The following is a 22,052-nucleotide window of genomic DNA, read 5'->3' on the forward strand; positions in this document are numbered from 1 at the left end:
CACAAATTGTGTGCCTGATTCCAGGAATCATTGAGACTATGTTGTTGTTGTTTTCAAAATCCACTAAATTACGTTTTCATTACGTAAAGTCAGGTGATTTTTTTTAAATTGTCAACTGTTGTATTGTTATAAATTTTAAAATTACAGCCTGTGTTTACGAATTCTTACGATTTTCAATCAGGCGAATGCAAGAGCTGCCAAAAGGTCCTTAGGATGCAGGATGTGTTTGAGGATGTAGCGTCACATCACTACACTGCTTGAGTTAGCTTGTTAGCATTGTATATAACAAAAACGAGCGTAAGAAAGAATAATAATAATAAACATTATTAACAGATTGGCTGTTGGGAAGTAACAGTGTACAGGTAAGTGTCATGAATTGTCCCTATTTATATATTTAAAATATCTTCAGTTTGAAGAACACAAATTAGCATTAGCATTTCCTGCTGATTAGCACGTGAGCTAAGCTAGCTAGCTGGCTCGCACTGATTTTTATTGGTCAGCTACGTTAATATTAAATGTAATTAATTTAAAATTTCATATTATTAACTAGATGTTATAAAATGTTTTATTCACACCCAAGCGGGAATTTATAAAACGCGGCTCCGTTTATTTAAAAAGAACGAGACGTTACTTTTATTCCGACGGACAAATTCATACTACTGTACTAAAGAGTGCGCAGGGTTAGTTGCTATGGTTACAGTACGCAGCGTACTACATCCCCGATTCCAAAAAAGTTGGGACAAAGTACAAATTGTAAATAAAAACGGAATGCAATAATTTACAAATCTCAAAAACTGATTGTATTCACAATAGAACATAGACAACATATCAAATGTCGAAAGTGAGACATTTTGAAATTTCATGCCAAATATTGGCTCATTTGAAATTTCATGACAGCAACACATCTCAAAAAAGTTGGGACAGGGGCAATAAGAGGCTGGAAAAGTTAAAGGTACAAAAAAGGAACAGCTGGAGGACCAAATTGCAACTCATTAGGTCAATTGGCAATAGGTCATTAACATGACTGGGTATAAAAAGAGCATCTTGGAGTGGCAGCGGCTCTCAGAAGTAAAGATGGGAAGAGGATCACCAATCCCCCTAATTCTGCACCGACAAATAGTGGAGCAATATCAGAAAGGAGTTCGACAGTGTAAAATTGCAAAGAGTTTGAACATATCATCATCTACAGTGCATAATATCATCAAAAGATTCAGAGAATCTGGAAGAATCTCTGTGCGTAAGGGTCAAGGCCAGAAAACCATACTGGGTGCCCGTGATCTTCGGGCCCTTAGACGGCACTGCATCACATACAGGCATGCTTCTGTATTGGAAATCACAAAGTGGGCTCAGGAATATTTCCAGAGAACATTATCTGTGAACACAATTCACCGTGCCATCCGCCGTTGCCAGCTAAAACTCTATAGTTCAAAGAAGAAGCCGTATCTAAACACGATCCAGAAGCGCAGACGTCTTCTCTGGGCCAAGGCTCATTTAAAATGGACTGTGGCAAAGTGGAAAACTGTTCTGTGGTCAGACGAATCAAAATGTGAAGTTCTTTATGGAAATCAGGGACGCCGTGTCATTCGGACTAAAGAGGAGAAGGACGACCCGAGTTGTTATCAGCGCTCAGTTCAGAAGCCTGCATCTCTGATGGTATGGGGTTGCATTAGTGCGTGTGGCATGGGCAGCTTACACATCTGGAAAGACACCATCAATGCTGAAAGGTATATCCAGGTTCTAGAGCAACATATGCTCCCATCCAGACGACGTCTCTTTCAGGGAAGACCTTGCATTTTCCAACATGACAATGCCAAACCACATACTGCATCAATTACAGCATCATGGCTGCGTAGAAGAAGGGTCCGGGTACTGAACTGGCCAGCCTGCAGTCCAGATCTTTCACCCATAGAAAACATTTGGCGCATCATAAAACGGAAGATACGACAAAAAAGACCTAAGACAGTTGAGCAACTAGAATCCTACATTAGACAAGAATGGGTTAACATTCCTATCCCTAAACTTGAGCAACTTGTCTCCTCAGTCCCCAGACGTTTACAGACTGTTGTAAAGAGAAAAGGGGATGTCTCACAGTGGGAAACATGGCCTTGTCCCAACTTTTTTGAGATGTGTTGTTGTCATGAAATTTAAAATCACCTAATTTTTCTCTTTAAATGATACATTTTCCCAGTTTAAACATTTTGATTTGTCATCTATGTTCTATTCTGAATAAAATATGGAATTTTGAAACGTCCACATCATTGCATTCTGTTTTTATTTACAATTTGTACTTTGTCCCAACTTTTTTGGAATCGGGGTTGTATGTAGTAGAGTAGTGTAGTAGTATGGATAGGTTCTATTATGCTATTAAACTGCACTGCATTTGCATTTTTTGTTTTTTCATTGCATTATTTTTATATTTTTCTATAATTCTTTATGGTGACTTGTGTTTTTAAAGTTTATATTTACGTTTTTGTGTCGGTTTTCCGTAAAGTGGTTTTATACATTTTTACAAAATATAAAATTAGGAACTGTGAGGTGACATAGCGCTATAATAATAATTATTATTATTATTTCTGTTATTATTATAATTTTAAAAAATTGTTCTTCTTACATATATATTTTATTATGTTCTGGTTTGTGTACTATATTTTTAATCATCTTCATCAGTGACCAAAATACAATACACCAGCCTTTTAATAAAGAATAAATTTTTTTTTAAAATTAATCACAAAAAAAATTCTTCTCAAAAAACGGAACAGTCTTTTAACAGTGAGATTTGGTTGCTAAGCAACAAATGGATAAAGAGAGGGTATTATGTGGAGAGGCGTATGGTTTGATGAGGCCAAGAAAAAATAATTGTTTGTTTCCTATTACATCTTGAAAAAAAATAGAGTAGGTAGGTAGGTCTTTTTATTTTATTTTTTTTATCACACAAAATACCGGGTAGGTAGTTTTTTTTTTTTTTAATAAATTTTAGGTGTGGGACAAACAGTGGCACATAGTGGGGAAGTGTCATTCTGTGACTCAACCATCCAGAACCAGGCCTAAGAAAACCAGTGAAGCTTGTGGAATGCAGGATTCGGAGCCCATGGATAAAATATGGAGTGCTCGGACGCTTAAAGGAACTATAAACATAACAACTACAAATGTTGAACCTTAACTTTATTAGGAACAATATGTTGTGAACTTGTATGTTTAATATGAATACAGAGAACATCGTGATATCGATACCGCCGTTAGCCAGGGCGCTGTGTGTATACTGTTTGCATGACTCGTCCAGCGGAGGATGATAATGTTCGTAGAGTTCTTTTACAGTTGAAAACTTATAAAATGAACTTATTGTCTTACAATCTTCCGTGTGGTCGCAACCGATCACGGTAATCGAGAACACTTCGTTGGCCGCCATGATGCCTAGCGTTGTGTACAACACAAGCCGGAGTTTCCCGGAAAGAGGTCATGACGTCAGATTGAGGCTGTGAGAAATCAATGAGTGTTTCTTGTCCGATATATGCGTTTTAGAATTAGACACTTGTCAGATCGACAATATTATGCAAATCGTAATGCAGATTTTTTTTTTTTTCAAAATTTATTGTTGGTCGGCGAAAATACATTTTTTTTTAAACATCTAACAAAAAAGTCTAGGGTCGGGGCATTTTTTAAACGGTCGGTCGGGTAACCGGAAACAAACAATTATTTTTTCTTGGCCTGATTGGAATAACTTTTTTTTTTTTTAATTAAAAACTAAAAACGTGTGTGTGTGTAGGGGATCATGGCGACGGGAGCTGATGTGAGAGACATCCTGGAGCTGGCAGGAGGAGAGACAGATACAGGACCAATCAGCAAGAAGGACATCATCAATTCTGACAAGGTTTTACACACACACACACACACACACACACACACACACACACACACACACACACACACCACCTCCTTCTTCTTTCCGCACTTTCACCCATTCACCTCCACTTCATTTCTTAGTTTGGTCCCTTTCTTTCTTTCTTTCTTTCTTTCTTTCTTTCTTTCTTTCTTTCTTTCTTTCTTTCTTTCTTTCTTTCTTTCTCTCTCTCTCTCTCTCTCTCTCTCTCTCTCTCTCTCTCTCTCTCTCTCTCTCTCTCCCTCCCTCCTCAGCAGTATAGTGTGTGTGTTGTGAGGTAAAGCTGATGTTCGTGTGATCTGATTGCGTTGGTGTTGTGTTTTTCTTTTGGCTCCTCATGTTTAGAAAAAGGTGAAGAAGAGCACGGAGACTCTGACGTTTAAGAGGCCGGAGGGAATGCACAGAGAGGTCTACGCTCTGCTCTACTCCGATAAAAAGTACTGACGTGTTCAGCACTGCGACACACACACACACACACACACACACACACACACAATCACTTCTTATTCCTTACTCATCTCCTCTTTCTTTTTCACTCTTTCATTCTTTATGCCTTCTTTTCTGCTTCGTTTTTGTTTTCTTTCTTTCTCTCTTTCAGGGTACCCGCGGAGTCTTAAAAGTATTAAAAAAGTATTGAATTTCATTTTCCAGAATTAAGGCCTTAAAAGTATTAAATTTCATCTTGAAAGTCTTAATTTTTTCCACGGAGGTCTTAATTTTCCAAAGAGAGTCTAACATCGTTGCGTAACCTAGATTAAATTCTCTGTGATGAAAATGAAGCAAAATCTAAAATGTTTTGCGCTGCCCTGGCGTTCACACGCAAACAGCGGGAAATTCACGTCGCGCTGTAAAGGGTTCACACGAAACGAGAGCAGCAGGCGCATAGAGCAGAGAGGGTGAGGGGGAGAGAGCATGGGGAAGTGCAGATTCAACCCGAAGTGGCCGCTCGACCCTAAATACGCCTGGGTTAAGGGGGTTCCAAATAATGACCGTGAGGCATTATGCACTTTGTGTAAAAAAAACCTTTCAACTAGGGACAATGGGGCTTACAGCTCTGGATTCTCACATGAAAAGTGGTAAACATGCTTCTCTGGCGTGTGTGAGAATGCTTCTCTGGCGTGTGTGTGTGTGCGTGTATGAGGGGTGATTGTCTGGACTTGCATGGGGGTGCTCTCCTCTGCATGGTGTCCAGGGGGTGTGAGTAGAATGAATTCTGATTGATTATTTTAATAAATGTAATTTTGTTATTTCAAACACTCGTAAATAGTAATTATTTGAGGTTTAATCTGGTGCTCAGTATGATTTATTCTTCCCTAATGAGTGCGACAAAGGTATTAAATTTCACTTGAAATGGCATTAAAAAAGTCTTAAATTTTGGTTTAACAATCCTGGGGGTACCCTGTCTTTCAAAATAAACCAAAAATACTCCAAAAACACTAAAAGAACACTAATCAAATCTGTAATAATAATGCTTTTTCATCATCTTCATAATTTTCTGCCCTTTTTTCTTTTTTCATCATCTGTTATGTTTTACTTCATTTCTGATTCTTATTTATTTTTTTTCTTTTCAGGATTTTTCCTCCTTTTTTCTTTATCTTATTTTTCTTCCATTTTCACTATTCTTTCTTTCTTTTCTTTCTTTTGTTCTTTTTTTAATTGAAAATCTGGTAAATGCCACTACAGTGTTCCAAAATCACCAGAGTAATATTTAACAACCAATTATTCACTGAAGGTGAAGTGAATTACGGTGTATAATAACTGAGACGAGGTCGAAGTCGAGGTTATTATTCCCCGATATTCACTGGGCCTGAAACGGATAATTTAGTATAAATACACAGGTGATTTTATTTAAAAAAATCATTTATTAAAAATATTTTTTTTTCAGTCTAAAAAATCTTCATGTAAATGTAAAAACTTTGCGGCGCAGACTTGTCACTGATTTACACCGAGTCGCGTAAAATCCTTTGTTTTGGAATCGATAAAATTAATCACAACTCCACCGTCCCTTTGAATAGTTTTAGACCAAACTTCAGATCGTGTTTAGTGCGTTTAGGAACAGCGTTTTCTTTCATTATTTGTAATTCTTCTTCACTTAGTGATGAAGTGATTGGAGCCATTTGGCTGAGTCGCTCGAGGTGATTATCGAGGAATAGTCTGAATCTCTCGACCAATCAGAGCACACGACTTCCTATAATCACCTGCATATTTATGTTAATAATAATTAGTATGAACAATAATTAACCCTTTTTATATTTGTGCTTTTCTCCATCTAGTTTTTTTTTTCCCCTTCAGTGACTTGCACCAAATTTTTCAACATTTTTGGGACTCATTTTGCAGAGTCTGTGTTTTTATTACACTGAAAAATCAAACACTGTAGAGTAAAAGATTAAGGCCCGGTCACGCAGCGCTTTACGGCTTTATCACGGCCAAAACCCGTCAAAAAGTGCTCTCCCGTGAAGCAGACGATGTTGTTCGTGTTGATGCCAAAGTTAAGACGTGTTACAGACGTGACAGGACGCAGGGGAAAATCGGAACGGCGTCGGACGCGGCAAAAAGTTTTGGACTGCTCAAAACTTTAGACCGTGGACAACCACGGCTGGCACACGTGGTAAAGACGTGCAACACACGTGAAAAACACGTGATAATCAGTGTCCCGGCCGTTATTAAAACTTGGGGAGACGTGGTAAGACGCGAAAGTTTGGCGGTCTATCAGCACGGTCATCGGACGGGTGTTACGCGTTGGTATCACGGGATATAGCGTGTGTTTAGTGGCTTATCACTGAGAAATGGATTTTTCCGCGTACATAGCACTGTCTAAGCCCGTTAAACGACGTCTCAAACAAGTTCTAAATTCGATTGATCACTGTCTAATCACTTCTGCATCACTTCTGATTTGCGGCATGTATAAATACCGTAATTTTCTGAGACCTCGGCACTTGCGGTCTAGATGTCAAGGGGTGAACATGAACCCTCAACGCTGTGATGTCCTCATCTTAATGCTCCAGCACCAACAGAACCAACTGATACGGGCTCAACATATCCTTGCTGAGAGAAGAAGAAGAAGGAGGAGGAGGGTGGTACGGAACATCTGGGTGCGTGACTGGATTGCGAGGAGACCTCAGCTTGGGCTTTACGACCGTCTCATGGTCGAGCTGCGTAACGAAGATCCAAGAGCCTTTCAGAACTTTATGAGGATGCCTCCTGCGATGTACGATGAAATTGTGCAGAGACTGACAACAGCCCTTACCAAGGAGACCACCAACTGGAGAGCACCCCTTGAACCAGGCCTGAAGATTGCTATCACCCTGAGGCACCTTGCTTCTGGCTCCAAGTACCGTGAGATGGAATATGCCTGGAGGGTCCCCCACAACACCATAAGTCTATTGGTGCGTGAAGTCTGTGAGGTCATCGTCCACGAGTCTGATGATTGGTACCACAGATGGAATTTTCCACATGTCGTTGGGGCTATAGATGGGAAGCATATTGTGTGTAAAGCTCCTGCCAATACTGGGTCCGACTACTTCAACTATAAAGGCTTCTTCAGTGTTATCCTCCTAGCAGTCGTGTCTTCTGACTACAAATTTATATGCGCAGCAAGCCGCTCTTCCAACGACGCTGAGCTGCGGTTACCCGTGATTTGGCAGTGCTATGGCAGTGGAGTGCCCGTTTAACGTCCGCGCTCAACACGTGATCGGCAGTGCTACAGACGCGATGAGGCCGCGGTTATCCGTGGTAACTTGTCGCTTTTTTCCCTGCGTTCGAACACGTGCGAACCTATTTTTAGCCTTACACGTGGCTGGACTTGGTTAGCTGTGCTTAGGCAGTGCTGCAGCAGTGAAACAGCCGCCGACGGCCATACCCCGTACAAAGCACGGCAAAGCCAAAACTGACCAAAAATTACCACTTACGACCACGTCCACCAGATTTTTGTATCTTTTTGTACGTGATATAGACGCGGAGTGCTGTGTGACCGGGCGTTTAAAGCGAGGATGGGGTTCTGGGGCTGATGCTGCACCACCGCCACCTAGTGGTAGTCCAGTGAACTCCGACCATCTCTATAGTTTTCATTGTGATTTTTTCATTATTTGTAAATGAATACAGTTCAGAGCAGCAGTTATTAAAGCAGAATCCATTAATACATTAAAATAAATCAGAATTAAAAACACAGGTGCGCTTGATAGATAGAGACATGAGTTATATTCCAGTAGCAGTTAAAACAGTACAAAAAGAGCTCAAGGAGATCTGGAAAATTTCTTTATAAAAATAAATGGAAATTATCCTTTATACAAAGTGTATGTCAGTAAACAAACTGTGTACATGTTATCTAAGTAAAAATAAATGAATAAATGTATACATTTTTTGTTATCCAATCACATGATTTGCTGATTTTTTTTTTTTAATGTCTTTTACAATGTTTTTTTTTTATTATTATTTTCATCATTATTTTCCCTGAATTTCAGTTTATTTTAAGTGAATTCTTCATCTTATCATATTGTTGATTTTAATTAGAATTTTCCCGTGTGTGTACAGGGACGCTCCCCCTCTGTTACCCAGCGACACCACTCAGGGCTACCGCACGGTGAAGGCCAAGCTGGGCTGTAAGAAGGTTCGTCCGTGGAAGTGGATGCCCTTCACCAACCCGGCTCGGAAAGACGGAGCCATCTTCCACCACTGGAGACGAGCGGTGGAGGAGGGCAAGGACTACCCCTTCGCCCGCTTTAATAAGGTGAGGGAGAGAATGGACACGTGGAGCTGAGGTGTGGGTGATGTTAACATTCATCTGGTTAAAAGGTGTGATGGGATCTCAAGGTCCTGATGTGTAAAGTCTGAAGGTGTGTGTGTTGGTCAGACGGTGCAGGTCCCTGTGTACTCGGAGCAGGAGTACCAGATGTACCTGCACGACGACGGCTGGACGAAGGCGGAGACGGATCACCTGTTCGATCTGTGTAAACGCTTCGACCTGCGCTTCATCGTCATCCACGACCGCTACGACCACCAGCAGTACAGAGTAACCACGCCCTCTTCCTTTACATCATGCACACATCATCTGTCATACATTACATCCCGTTCACACACATGACTTCATAATCAATCTCACACACAACTGTTACCATGGAAACACAACATACTGATACCTTGAGGTCATGTGACTCCTGGGGTTTGGAATTACATTTCAAACTTGCATAATTATATATATTCAGAGATTCTTTAAAAATATGCAGAGTAGAGAATTTTTGTAGAGTTAATTTGTATAATAAATTTTTCATACTTTATGGAAAAAACAAATCATTTGACCTTTTATTTATTTGTTTATTGATTTTTTTAATGCATCACTACATTCCTTATTTATTCTAGTCAGTGAAACACAAGAAATAATTTAAGGGTTGATTTTATTCTTATTTGTATTAAATATTTAATATCTGCTTTATCCAGTTTATTATTGCTACTTAATTTTTTTATTTTATATTTTTTAGAATTATTTTTTTAAAACAATGTTGTTTTTAATTTCTTATTTATGGTTAAGCATTCTATTATTTATTTTCTCTATTTTCTGCTTTAATAGAAATTTAAAGTAAAAAAAAATCTTTAAATACAGAGATCTTTTTCTGAGCTACAATTCCATATTTCATTCTTTATCCAGATTTTATTTTATTTATTTGGTTTGTTTTTGCTATTACAATATTTTTTTTTCATTATTTATTATTTTGGTTACATTTTTATTTTCTTTTTCTTCTTTAATACAAATTAAACTTTAAAAAATGTTTTTAACATGAGCTACAGTTCCCTGATTTATGCAGTTTTTTTCCAGAATTTTTATTACATTTTTATTTTATCTATTTTTCTGCTCCTTCTCTGATGATGATGATGATGATGATGATGATTTTTTTTAAAACTCGCTTTTATTTTCTTTGAAAAACTCTTAAGTGTTATGTGGGGAAAAAAGCTTTTAATTATCACCTCTAGCACAAGGCAGTTATTTTATTATTTAGTAGCAGGACTGTGACTGAAGAATAAAAAATTAATTTTGTTAAACCTGAACCACGTCCTTTTGTTAACAGTAATGTGTATTGAATTTCTGTTTGTTCCGAACTGTTTGATGTGTTTGTGGTTAATGACTTCACTGTTTTCCCAGAAACGTTCTGTGGAGGATCTGAAAGAACGTTATTACAACATCTGTGGGAAGCTGACGAAGGCCCGAGCTCCGACTGGCACCGAACCTAAAGTCTACATCTTCGACGCAGGACACGAGAGACGCAGGAAAGACCAGCTGGAGAGACTGTTCAACCGCACACCTGAACAGGTGATGGGGGATGGGGAGAGAGAGTGAGATGGGGCAGAGAGAGTGAGACAGATGGCGAGAGAGAGTGATAGGAACAGACAGCGAGCCAGAGAGAGGGGAAGGAGGGGGGTTTGGATTAGACTCTGGAGAAATTTGAGGATTATTTTAATGCTGTTTGTCCTCTAGGGGGCAGTGTATGCAAATAATCATGAACAGTGGAAACGCTGTGCATCAGATCAGTTCCCACGGACTTGTACAGAAATACACGTTTATATTTTAATAAATTTGCTACTAAATTTGAGTATTCAGTGTCACAAAATCATTCTTCCCCTCCCCGGTATTTTCTCTTTTTTCTTGTTTGTGAGAAATCTCTTTAATTCTCACGCTCTCGCTGCAGGTGGCAGAGGAAGAGTACCTGATCCAGGAGCTGAGGAAGATCGAGACGCGGAAGAAGGAGAGGGAGAAGAAAACGCAGGACTTGCAGAAGCTGATCACAGCGGCCGACAGCACCACGGAGATGCGCCGGGGCGACCGCAAGGCCACGAAGAAGAAACCGCCGCAGAAACGAGAGGCGGAGAAACCGGTAAAGAGTCGCAGAGGATGAGAAACAACCTGCACGTGACCATGAGTCGTTGCATTATATCTGTTATACAGAGCTGAATTCAAATTCACGTACGTTATTTAGAATGATAAAAAAAGCGGCAGAAGAAAATTCCTCTAATTTCAGCCACGCCTATTTCTGGTTTAAATTCAAAGCATGTATACCAGATGGTATCAAACTAAGGTAAACTCACAACCTCCTCCTCTTTTTTTTTTTTTAAATGATCCTCCGAGCTCCTCTAACCAAACTAGCATTGTGTCTTGTGTGCTGTTGTAGCCTGTTAAGCATTAACGCTAACCGGTTTTCCTGTTAGTTGGCGAGTGTACTCTAAAAACACCTCGCATCAACTTCAAACCTCCTGAAATAATGTTTTGCGTCTCAGATTTCACGATCAGTAAATACTTTTGAATATAATGTGATTTTCTTTTTGATTGGAGATTCTGTTCATGACAACAATCACAACGATGGTGGAACGTTTTAAAGAGAAACTGCTCTTTCAAGAGAACCCACAAATATTTCTTAAATTGCCATCGACAACTTTCTGATGTTATTAAAAAAAATTCCTAAATGAATGAATAAAATTTCACGGCTTCTTTCAGGCTGTTCCTGAAACAGCAGGAATCAAATTCCCCGACTTCAAATCAGCTGGAGTGTCGCTGCGAAGCCAGAGGGTGAGTGCACTTCACTTTACTTCTGTGTATATACACACACACACACACTTAATGGGACAGAAAAAATAAAACAAACACTTAACAGACTGTACTCTCACATATCTGACTGCACTAGTGTTGTTTCTTTCAAATCTCAGTGCCTTGCATAAGTACGAAATCGGCCACTTTAATAGGAACGTGTTGTTGGTTCTAAGCTCCCTGTTCTTGGCTGCAGGAGTGGAACCCGATGTGTTCTTCTGTTTTCTGTTGCATGCTGAGATGCTTTTCTGCTCACTACGGTTGTAAAGAGTGATTATATGAGTTACTATATCCTTCCTGGCAAAAAAGAAAAGCTCGAACCAATCTGTCCATTCCCCTCTGACCCTCTCTTATCAACAAGGCGTTTGTTTCCACCCACAGAACTGTCGCTCACTCACTCAGTGTTTTTTGTTTTCTGCACCATTCTGTGTAAACTCTAGAGACTGTTGTGTGTGAAAACCCCAGGAGATCAGCAGCTTCTGAAACACTCAAACCAGTCCATCTGGATCAAACCAACACCCAGACCACAGTGAGAGAGTCACACTTTGAGATCACAATTTTTCCCATTCTGATGTTTGAACAGGGGCGGCACGATGGTGTAGTGGTTAGCGCTGTCGCCTCACAGCAAGAAGGTCCGGGTTCGAGCCCCGTGGCCGGCGAGGGCCTTTCTGTGCGGAGTTTGCATGTTCTCCCCGTGTCCGCGTGGGTTTCCTCCGGGTGCTCCGGTTTCCCCCACAGTCCAAAGACATGCAGGTTAGGTTAACTGGTGACTCTAAATTGAGCGTAGGTGTGAATGTGAGTGTGAATGGTTGTCTGTGTCTATGTGTCAGCCCTGTGATGACCTGGCGACTTGTCCAGGGTGTACCCCGCCTTTCGCCCGTAGTCAGCTGGGATAGGATCCAGCTCGCCTGCGACCCTGTAGAACAGGATAAAGCAGCTACAGATAATGAGATGTTTGAACATTAACTGAAGCTCTTGATTTGGATCTGCATGATTTTGATTTTATGCATCGTGCTGCTGTCAAGGGTTTGGCTGATTAGAGAACTGCATCAAACAGATGTAGGGGTGTTCCTAATAAAGTGGCCGGTGAACTAACACACAGGATCATGAAGCCCCAGGAGCGATCAGAACAAACCCAGGATAAAGTTCTGAACATCTTAAAATACAGCAGTAGAGAAATCCGTTTACCAAAACTCAGACGACGCCCACAAACACCTACAACAATCCAGCAGCGCAAATCATCACAAACAACTGCCTTTTAAATTGGTGATTCTTTTATTTTTTTTTAAAGCAGCTCAACATGGGGCGGGCGATAGATATGGCGAAAGTATCACGTCACAATATTTAAACATAGTTCTCTGATTTATATCGTCTACGTTTTTATTCTGTATATTCAAAAATATTATAACAGTTTTTGAAAACAGTGAATGTGTGCGGTGGTGGTGGGGGGCGGGAGTGTCGGGGTGGATCTTCCAGTCAGCTGCTTCGAGAGAGTTTATAATGAAGTGCAATTTCTAAAACAGAAAAAAAAAGTCTATAAAAAGATATCATGATCTCCGTGATGTGTCATTAAAGCATATTATGACATAACTGATCACAGTGTTGATATTATAGACTTTCTCTGGTCCAGCTGTAGCACGACGCTGGTGTTAAACCCAATGCAGGGTTCAACATTAATGATAGTCCGACTGTCCAGGACAACCAAACGTTTGGTCAAATCCACATCTGCCTGTCACCATTTTTATACAACCCCGATTCCAAAAAAGTTGGGACAGAGTACAAATTGTAAATAAAAACGGAATGCAATGATGTGGAAGTTTCAAAATTCCATATTTTATTCAGAATAGAACATAGATGACATATCAAATGTTTAAACTGAGAAAATGTATCATTTAAAGAGAAAAATTAGGTGATTTTAAATTTCATGACAACAACACATCTCAAAAAAGTTGGGACAAGGCCATGTTTCCCACTGTGAGACATCCCCTTTTCTCTTTACAACAGTCTGTAAACGTCTGGGGACTGAGGAGACAAGTTGCTCAAGTTTAGGGAGAGGAATGTTAACCCATTCTTGTCTAATGTAGGATTCTAGTCGCTCAACTGTCTTAGGTCTTTTTTGTCGTATCTTCCGTTTTATGATGCGCCAAATGTTTTCTATGGGTGAAAGATCTGGACTGCAGGCTGGCCAGTTCAGTACCCGGACCCTTCTTCTACGCAGCCATGATGCTGTAATTGATGCAGTATGTGGTTTGGCATTGTCATGTTGGAAAATGCAAGGTCTTCCCTGAAAGAGACGTCGTCTGGATGGGAGCATATGTTGCTCTAGAACCTGGATATACCTTTCAGCATTGATGGTGTCTTTCCAGATGTGTAAGCTGCCCATGCCACATGCACTAATGCAACCCCATACCATCAGAGATGCAGGCTTCTGAACTGAGCGCTGATAACAACTCGGGTCGTCCTTCTCCTCTTTAGTCCGAATGACATGGCGTCCCTGATTTCCATAAAGAACTTCAAATTTTGATTCGTCTGACCACAGAACAGTTTTCCACTTTGCCACAGTCCATTTTAAATGAGCCTTGGCCCAGAGAAGACGTCTGCGCTTCTGGATCATGTTTAGATACGGCTTCTTCTTTGAACTATAGAGTTTTAGCTGGCAACGGCAGATGGCACGGTGAATTGTGTTCACAGATAATGTTCTCTGGAAATATTCCTGAGCCCATTTTGTGATTTCCAATACAGAAGCATGCCTGTATGTGATGCAGTGCCGTCTAAGGGCCCGAAGATCACGGGCACCCAGTATGGTTTTCCGGCCTTGACCCTTACGCACAGAGATTCTTCCAGATTCTCTGAATCTTTTGATGATATTATGCACTGTAGATGATGATATGTTCAAACTCTTTGCAATTTTACACTGTCGAACTCCTTTCTGATATTGCTCCACTATTTGTCGGTGCAGAATTAGGGGGATTGGTGATCCTCTTCCCATCTTTACTTCTGAGAGCCGCTGCCACTCCAAGATGCTCTTTTTATACCCAGTCATGTTAATGACCTATTGCCAATTGACCTAATGAGTTGCAATTTGGTCCTCCAGCTGTTCCTTTTTTGTACCTTTAACTTTTCCAGCCTCTTATTGCCCCGTCCCAACTTTTTTGAGATGTGTTGCTGTCATGAAATTTCAAATGAGCCAATATTTGTCATGAAATTTCAGAATGTCTCACTTTTGACATTTGATATGTCGTCTATGTTCTATTGTGAATACAATATCAGTTTTTGAGATTTGTAAATTATTGCATTCCGTTTTTATTTACAATTTGTACTTTGTCCCAACTTTTTTGGAATCGGGGTTGTAGAAATTATTCACAAGTTACACAAAGTTCCAACAAAACCAGTTCGATCCCCTTAGTGATCCGGCCATGGTATTGTTTATGAAATTCCAGGGAAGCCGAGTACAGCGTGTGTGTGTGTGTGTGTGTGTGTGTGTAAAAATAACCACGGCATCCTATCTAATTATAGATTATTAGATTTCATCGAAATTGGAGAAATGGCGATCAAATACCGGAATAAAATAAATATCTGTGGTGAATCTTCATTTTGTTGTATTTTTCTTTTGTAAAATTCGCATTAATCATCACAAACATTGTAAAATATTGCGTGGGAATTTTACGACAGTGCCAAACTCACTTGCAATTTGTTTTCATTCACAATGTGATTCCGCCCCCCTGATCATGCCCAACTCGTTTACTTTTGGTTTCATTTCATCGAAAGAAAGTGAAAAAGATGACGATCCTGTTAAACTCTTAAAACTGTAGATCAGGTAATGGGTTCGAACAACAGACACCCCATAATGGGGCTTTGGGTAGTTTTTGTTTATTGTTGTTCAATTATAAATAATTAAAGCATAATGATTATCATAACTGTATCTGCTTTTTGGTAAACTTTGTTAATCACTTTCCTTTCATTTAACTCGTAAATACATCGGAATAAAAAGGTTACAGTCAGGACGAGTGAAAAACCTCTCTGCTTGTCCGACTGGACGAGTGGATTAAAGGGTTAATGCCGAGCCGTGGTATACCCCGCTCACAGTGTGTTCTCGCTGAGGTCGATGGATTAAACGGGGAGAGAGACGGCGGCTCGTACTCGCAGCTTGTTTGCTCCTCCCTCGCTCCGACTGTAATCTGATTAATTGGAGCTGCTCTGCTCTCGGTCTCGGCATATTCCTCATCCAGACTGATGGAGGCGCCTCGCTCTGTGTGGAGTGCTTTTAGATCTGTGTGTGTGTGTGTGCACGCGCGCCATGAAGCGGGCATTACGGGTGAACGATGACCTCGTTTTTAGTTCGCTGCTCCCTGTCGTGTAGTCTTTCGAAATAACGACCCCTCCACTCGACCTCATGGAATTCAGATCTGCGATATCGCTTCAATCCGTCTTTTTAAGCGATGTGTCACATTTAAGTGTAGCTGTGTGTGTGTGTGTGTGTAATATATATCTCACAAGTTTGCCTTGTACGTGGACCTGAGTAGTGAGTTTACTAAAGCACAACATTACTTTTAAAAAATAAAAAATCATAAACTTCAGATTAAATTTGAGTTACTTCTGATGTGACTGGTTAGTGTGGTTTCATGTACAGTGTGTGGGGGATAAGTTTAAAGTCCAAAAGGAGCAAGGAGCATGCACATGTATATTTTATTTTATATTATATTTTATTACACTTTAAAATTGAGGAGTATGGAAAAAAATCATTGTTTGTACGATGCATCACAAAGCTTAAGAATCAGTTCGTCCGCTTGTTATGCCGTGATGTAACGACTGTAAAAGCCATGGCCTAATGGTTAGAGAAGCAGCTTGGGACTGAAAGGTTGCCGGTTTGATTCCCTGAACCAGCAGGAATGGCTGAAGTGCCCTTGAATAGGGCACTGAACCCCCTCACTGCTCCCCAGGCTGCTCTGGTGCCCCTTTTCCACCAAAGCAGTTCCAGGGCTGGTTCGGGGCCAGTGCTTAGTTTGGAACCGGGTTTTCTGTTTCCACTGACAAAGAACTGGCTCTGGGGCCAGAAAAACCGGTTCCAGGCTAGCACCAACTCTCTGCTGGGCCAGAGGAAAGAACCGCTTACGTCAGCTGGGGTGGTGGAGTTGTTAAGACCAACAACAATAACAAGACCGCGAAAGATCGCCATTTTTAAGCGACGAGAAGCAGCAGCTGTACAAACGCGAAGTCATCCATTATTATTATTGTTGTTGTTGCTGCTTCTTCCGTGTTGTTTTTGCTTCGATATTCGCGCCAAGGTTTATGCAAATGTAGCGACGTAATGACGTATACAGTGACGTAACTGACATATACAACGACGTAATGACGTGGCTTCCCTTAGCACCGCGAGCTATGGAAAAGCAAACTGGTTCTCAGCTGGCTCGCAAGTTGAACGAGTTGTGAACCAGCACCAGCACCGAACCAGCCCTGGAACTGATTTGGTGGAAAAGGGGTATGGGTGTGTTGTACGCCACTCTGGATAACAGCGTCTGCTGAACGCCTGTAATGTAATGTGTTTGTGTGTCCAGATGAAGTTACCGAGCTCCGTAGGACAGAAGAAGATCAAAGCCATTGAGCAAATCCTCACCGAGCAGGGAGTGGGTAAGTGTTCAGATGTTTGGATATTATTTCCTGTTTTTTTAGGAATGTGAGGGAGTTAAAATGAGAGCAGATCCTCATGAGTGAGACTCCTCTGTATTTATCTCTCTACTGATCTTATAGAGGTTATTGTTCGGAATGGTGTGTGAAGAGAGACGATATTTTGGGCTAAGCACCGATCGATGCCGTTCTGCTCGTGAGATTTTATTTGTATTTTTTGGCTCAGCTTTCATAATGATGGAAGAAATTCTCAGAAATCTTGTGAAAGAAAAGGAACAGTTTTGTTGTAACAATATTTTTTATTTAACACTTTTTAAATTTTTCAAAACAAAATATCAGTAAAACAAAGTGTGTGGATGTTAAACGTGAATAGATTTATTACAGTCACAGATGGTTTTAATCCTGGATTTTAAAGACTTCCTCCTATCCTCTGGAATATAATAAATTTAACTTTTTAATTCTCCCCACAGCTGTGTGTGTGTGTGTGTGTGGGGGGGGGGGGTTAAATGGTTTATTGATACCATGAAACTGTGATATATTTGGATATACTTCAATATAAATCCAAAGATTTTGCATAGTAAAGTGAATTTTATATTATTTTTTTCCTGTGTGTGTGTGTGTTGCAGACCTGAACCCCATGCCCACCGAGGAGATCGTGGCAATGTTTAACGAGCTGCGCAGTGACCTGGTCCTGGTGTACGAGCTGAAGCAGGCGCACAGTAACTGTGAGTACGAGCAGCAGATGCTGAAGCACCGCTACGATGCGCTGCTGAAAGCAGGGGGCGCCAGTACGCCCCACAGCGACGGCACGGCCGGGCCCGACTCTCAGAACTGGGCTGGAGTGGACGACATCAAAACCGAACCCAAAGAACAGATCATCGACGTCGTCGGAGCACCGCTCACACCCAACTCGGTACACACACGATTAAAATGCATATGGCTTTCTACATGCTATGGGTTTTATTTTGTGAATCTTAAAATAAACAGGAAGTGGATAGATTTATTCAAGAGAACAACAAAAACGGGTTGAAGTCCACAGGAAAGAGTGCAGTGATGAGAGGAAACCTTCAGCTATTACTGTACACACACACACACCATCTTATTGCACAGTTACACACACTGCACTATTACACACGTTATCGTTTTATTACACGCTGTTACAATCTAAGTCAGGGTTTCCCAAAGTGTGGTGCGCGCACCCCCGGGGGTGCGCGAGCTGCCACTAGGGGGTGCGCAAGATAAAAAAAAAAATGTAATGGCGATTTTTAACTCCTCTTCTACTCTTCTTCTTCTTCTCTTGCAAATTAAATTCATTCTCAATTCATTTTCATAACCTTGTAATGACAGGGTTGTGTGCTAGTGTTTTAAACACGGATGAAAATCATATATTTTCCCCGTATCTGGCTGGTAGACGACATGCCTCGATGTGATCTCCCTTTGGAATGAATTTGCGCATTTACCGTGTTGCAACCTTTTAAAACTGTTACATTTCAATCAAATTCTATCTAATTCAAATACGAGAGCGCATAATATGTTAATGTGATTCGATGTTCTCATTCGAGCATGACGTGCTGCCTTTGTAAGAAAGCTTTGGTCTTTTTTTTCACTTTTGTGGTTTCCTGCAGGTGTGCCAAATGATGTTTGTTATTTTAGCACGATTAAAGATGCTGCCTTTATAAGAAAGCGTGTGTTTTTTGGAACTGGGGGTGCGTCAACCTGGTTGGAGTATAGAAGGGGGTGCGCGGCCAAAAAAGTTTGGGAACCGCTGCTCTAAGTTATACGTTCTGTATAGGTGCTGTGTAAAAGCGGCGTCCCGATGAGTGTAAAATGTGTTAGTAAATAATCCCATGTTATTTTTTTAAAAAACAAATGAATTGCTGGATTAAAAACCCGTCTCTCTTCTGGAAATAAAGATACGAGTCTCGTCCGGTGGTCGTGCTGATGAGGGACGTTGCCCTGCGCTCACCATCGGGTTCCCTGATCAAACGCCAGCTCAGTGCTTCAGCATGTTCTCTTAATATGGAGCTTCACTATCATTTCATTTCTTTCACTCTTTCTTTCTCCATGTTTTCTTCCCAATCTCTTCTTATGTTTCTGTTCATTCTCTTTCTTTCTTTCTTTCTTTCTTTCTTTCTTTCTTTCTTTCTTTCTTTCTTTCTTTTTCTCCATGTTTTATTCCCAATCTCTTCTCCTTTCTTCTCAGTCTTTTTCTTTCATTCTTTGTCCTTTTTCTTCTCAATCTCTTCTTTCTTGTTTGTTCATCTGTCTTTGCCTTTCTTTTTCTTTCATCTTTTTCTCTGTTTTCTGTCTTTCTTTCTTCCATTTTTTCTTCCCAATCACTTCTCTTCTTTCTTTCTTTCTTTCTTTCTTTCTTTCTTTCTTTCTTTCTTTCTTTCTTTCTTTCTTTCTTTCTTTCTCCCTCCGTTTTCTTCCTAGTTGCTCCTGTTCTCCTCTTTTCTTTTTCTTTCTTTCTTTCTTTCTTTCTTTCTTTCTTTCTTTCTTTCTTTCTTTTTTTCAGTCTTTTTCTTATGTGTGTCTTCATTTTTCAGTCCTTGTTCGTTCTGTTTCTTTCTCTCTAACTCCACTCTGCTGTGACACACTTTCATTTCCTTACACTCGTGGTGGTGGTATATTATTAAACACTCCACCCTTTAGTTATTACATGCTGAATTATGTTACTGTAATTTATTGCACAATATTTCACACGTTATTAAATTATTACACACTGTCAGGTTATTACACACTATTACACCGTTATTACACACCATGTATTACAGTACGTTATAAATTATGTATTACATTGCTGTAACTTAGACAATTTATTAAATTTTTATATTCTGTTACATAAGTTATTACACACTTTATTACACATTACAACGTAAGTTATTACACTGTTTTTGCGTGCTGTTACAGTTTATTACATCTGGGAGTATTACGCAGGATTCTTACACAATTCATTACACGAGAGTATCCTGTTATTTTATACTGTTACACGGCTCGTTACTCACTTTATTACACACTGTTACACACTTCACGCTTCTTACACTGAGTGTTGTACATTTTTTTGGTTTAATTTATTACTTTATTACATGCTGTTACACGCATTATTACACACTTGTATGCAATATTGTGCACAATTAAGTTATTACACACTTATAAACACGTTATTACATATTAATTGTTACTTTATTACACAGTGTAATTGATTAAACTACACTATCACCGTCTCCCTGAAATCTCACTGTAAACTGTGTTGGAGGAGATTTATTTTAGATCGTGTGATATCTGACTCTGCGCTCTGCTCCACAGCGTAAACGCCGAGAGTCGGCCTCCAGCTCCTCCTCCGTGAAGAAGATGAAGAAACCGTGACGCGGCTCACTTTCTCACCTCTGACACACAGACTTGGAGAACGTCCTCAAGCGTTCATGGCGATGAGATGATGAGACGGGAGGCATAGGGCATCCATCAGACCTCCAGCTTTCTTTTATTAGTTTGTTTTATATCTGAACTGTTCTCTGTGTGAGCACCTCCGCCACCGCTCATCGTCCTGATGTTCACCGTGTTCCTCTGGGAGACCGCAGGTAAACCGAGACTCGCTTTAGAAACTAACTGAGACGTAATCGCTGAAGAATGGAAGGAAGAAGCAGGATCAGAAGTTCTTTTAATAATAATGATGATAATACTCCCATCTGCGTTTGGGTATTATACTGTACAGTAACTGGTGACGCAACTTCCTGTGATTTCCTGGTCTTTTCTAACACTTGTACTCCTCTGACTCTCTTGTTTCGGATGTCGCTCCGTCTCCTGAATCACACGGGATAAACAAAATGGCTGCTCAAGTTTCTCTACGAGTTGCCGAGCAGCTCCGATCAACTGGCTTAATAATTGCGCCTTTTTTTCCTGTTTTTGTGTCTAATTGTGTTTGGTGTGTTTGTTTGTTTTAAAGTACTGTGCAATTTTCACTTTTGTCGCAAACGAGCATTCACATGCTCACATGTTTTACCAGAGTTAATTTGGTGTTTGTCATCAGATAACTGTTTAATAAAGTGTAAAAAAAAAAAAAAAAAAAAAGACACTTTATGAGGGGCGTGGCCTTTTCACCAATCAGCTCTCAATCATTACCTGGCTGTGATTCTCATTTAAATGTGTTATTCGTGACGGCAAACTTACGAAAAATTTAGCAGCTGCAATTTATCGGACCAAACTTGAACCATTCTCCTTATTATGTGTAATAATCAGCGTAACTACAGTGTAACGAGTGGTTATAATTTACTGGTGCGTAAATATCTGATCATGAAGACATTTTGAACACACTCCTGCCAGGAAACAGTGTTGCGTGATGAGCGTTGATTGATACTTTTCTCTTACGTGTACGAAAAAAGGGAAAGTAAGAAATAATGTACAAAATTGTCTGGTTTTACAATTTTAAAGATTCAGCAAATCACATTCACGTTTCTGAGACATCAGATATGTATTTTAATAGCCTGTAATATTTAATATAATAACAATATAAATATTTCTGGTCGTATTGCCCCGCCCTGCACTGTACTGCTCCGTGGTTTCCCTTTATGTAACCATGGATTTGATTGAGAACGCAATCATTAAAGTTGCGATCTTGATTTGTTTTCGTAGCGTTTGCGCTTAGACATCCGTTACGTAAAACTACAGAGTGATATTTTCACTGTGTTTACTGTAAACTACAATAAGAGATGTAGAATCGCATGATCTCACATGCACCTGAGTCTCCGGGGAGGGGGAGGACAGGAACAACGTGTGAGCGCATTTTATTGTGACCCTGACGAGGTGCTTCATAACGTGATGAGCTGCAGGTTTTGCCTTTTTTAACTTGAATGGGGGGGGGGGGGGGGAATGGAGAGGGAATGACTGTTTATAGCTGTTATAACATCATTAAAGTCAAACAAAACTGAGAAATAAACGCCGTGTGCCAATCACAGTTAGTGCCTTGATGTGCCCCACCAC

At 40.2% G+C, this 22,052-nt stretch overlaps 1 protein-coding gene across 1 annotated transcript; it reads left to right on the top strand.

Moving 5' to 3' along the window:
* Positions 1-210: 210 nt before the first annotated feature.
* On the top strand, positions 211-21,927 carry dmap1 (DNA methyltransferase 1 associated protein 1). The gene is made up of 11 exons (XM_060932589.1): positions 211-362; positions 3,764-3,868; positions 4,223-4,314; positions 8,408-8,603; positions 8,727-8,885; positions 10,011-10,178; positions 10,555-10,740; positions 11,358-11,429; positions 17,003-17,075; positions 17,699-17,985; positions 20,382-21,927. The coding sequence occupies exons 2-11, from the start codon at positions 3,770-3,772 to the stop codon at positions 20,439-20,441; spliced, it is 1,392 nt and encodes a 463-aa protein (XP_060788572.1). The 5' UTR covers positions 211-362; positions 3,764-3,769; the 3' UTR covers positions 20,442-21,927.
* The last annotated feature ends 125 nt before the right edge of the window (positions 21,928-22,052 follow it).

Source organism: Neoarius graeffei, chromosome 10 (genome assembly GCF_027579695.1).
Source record: "Neoarius graeffei isolate fNeoGra1 chromosome 10, fNeoGra1.pri, whole genome shotgun sequence".
NCBI lineage: Eukaryota > Metazoa > Chordata > Actinopteri > Siluriformes > Ariidae > Neoarius > Neoarius graeffei.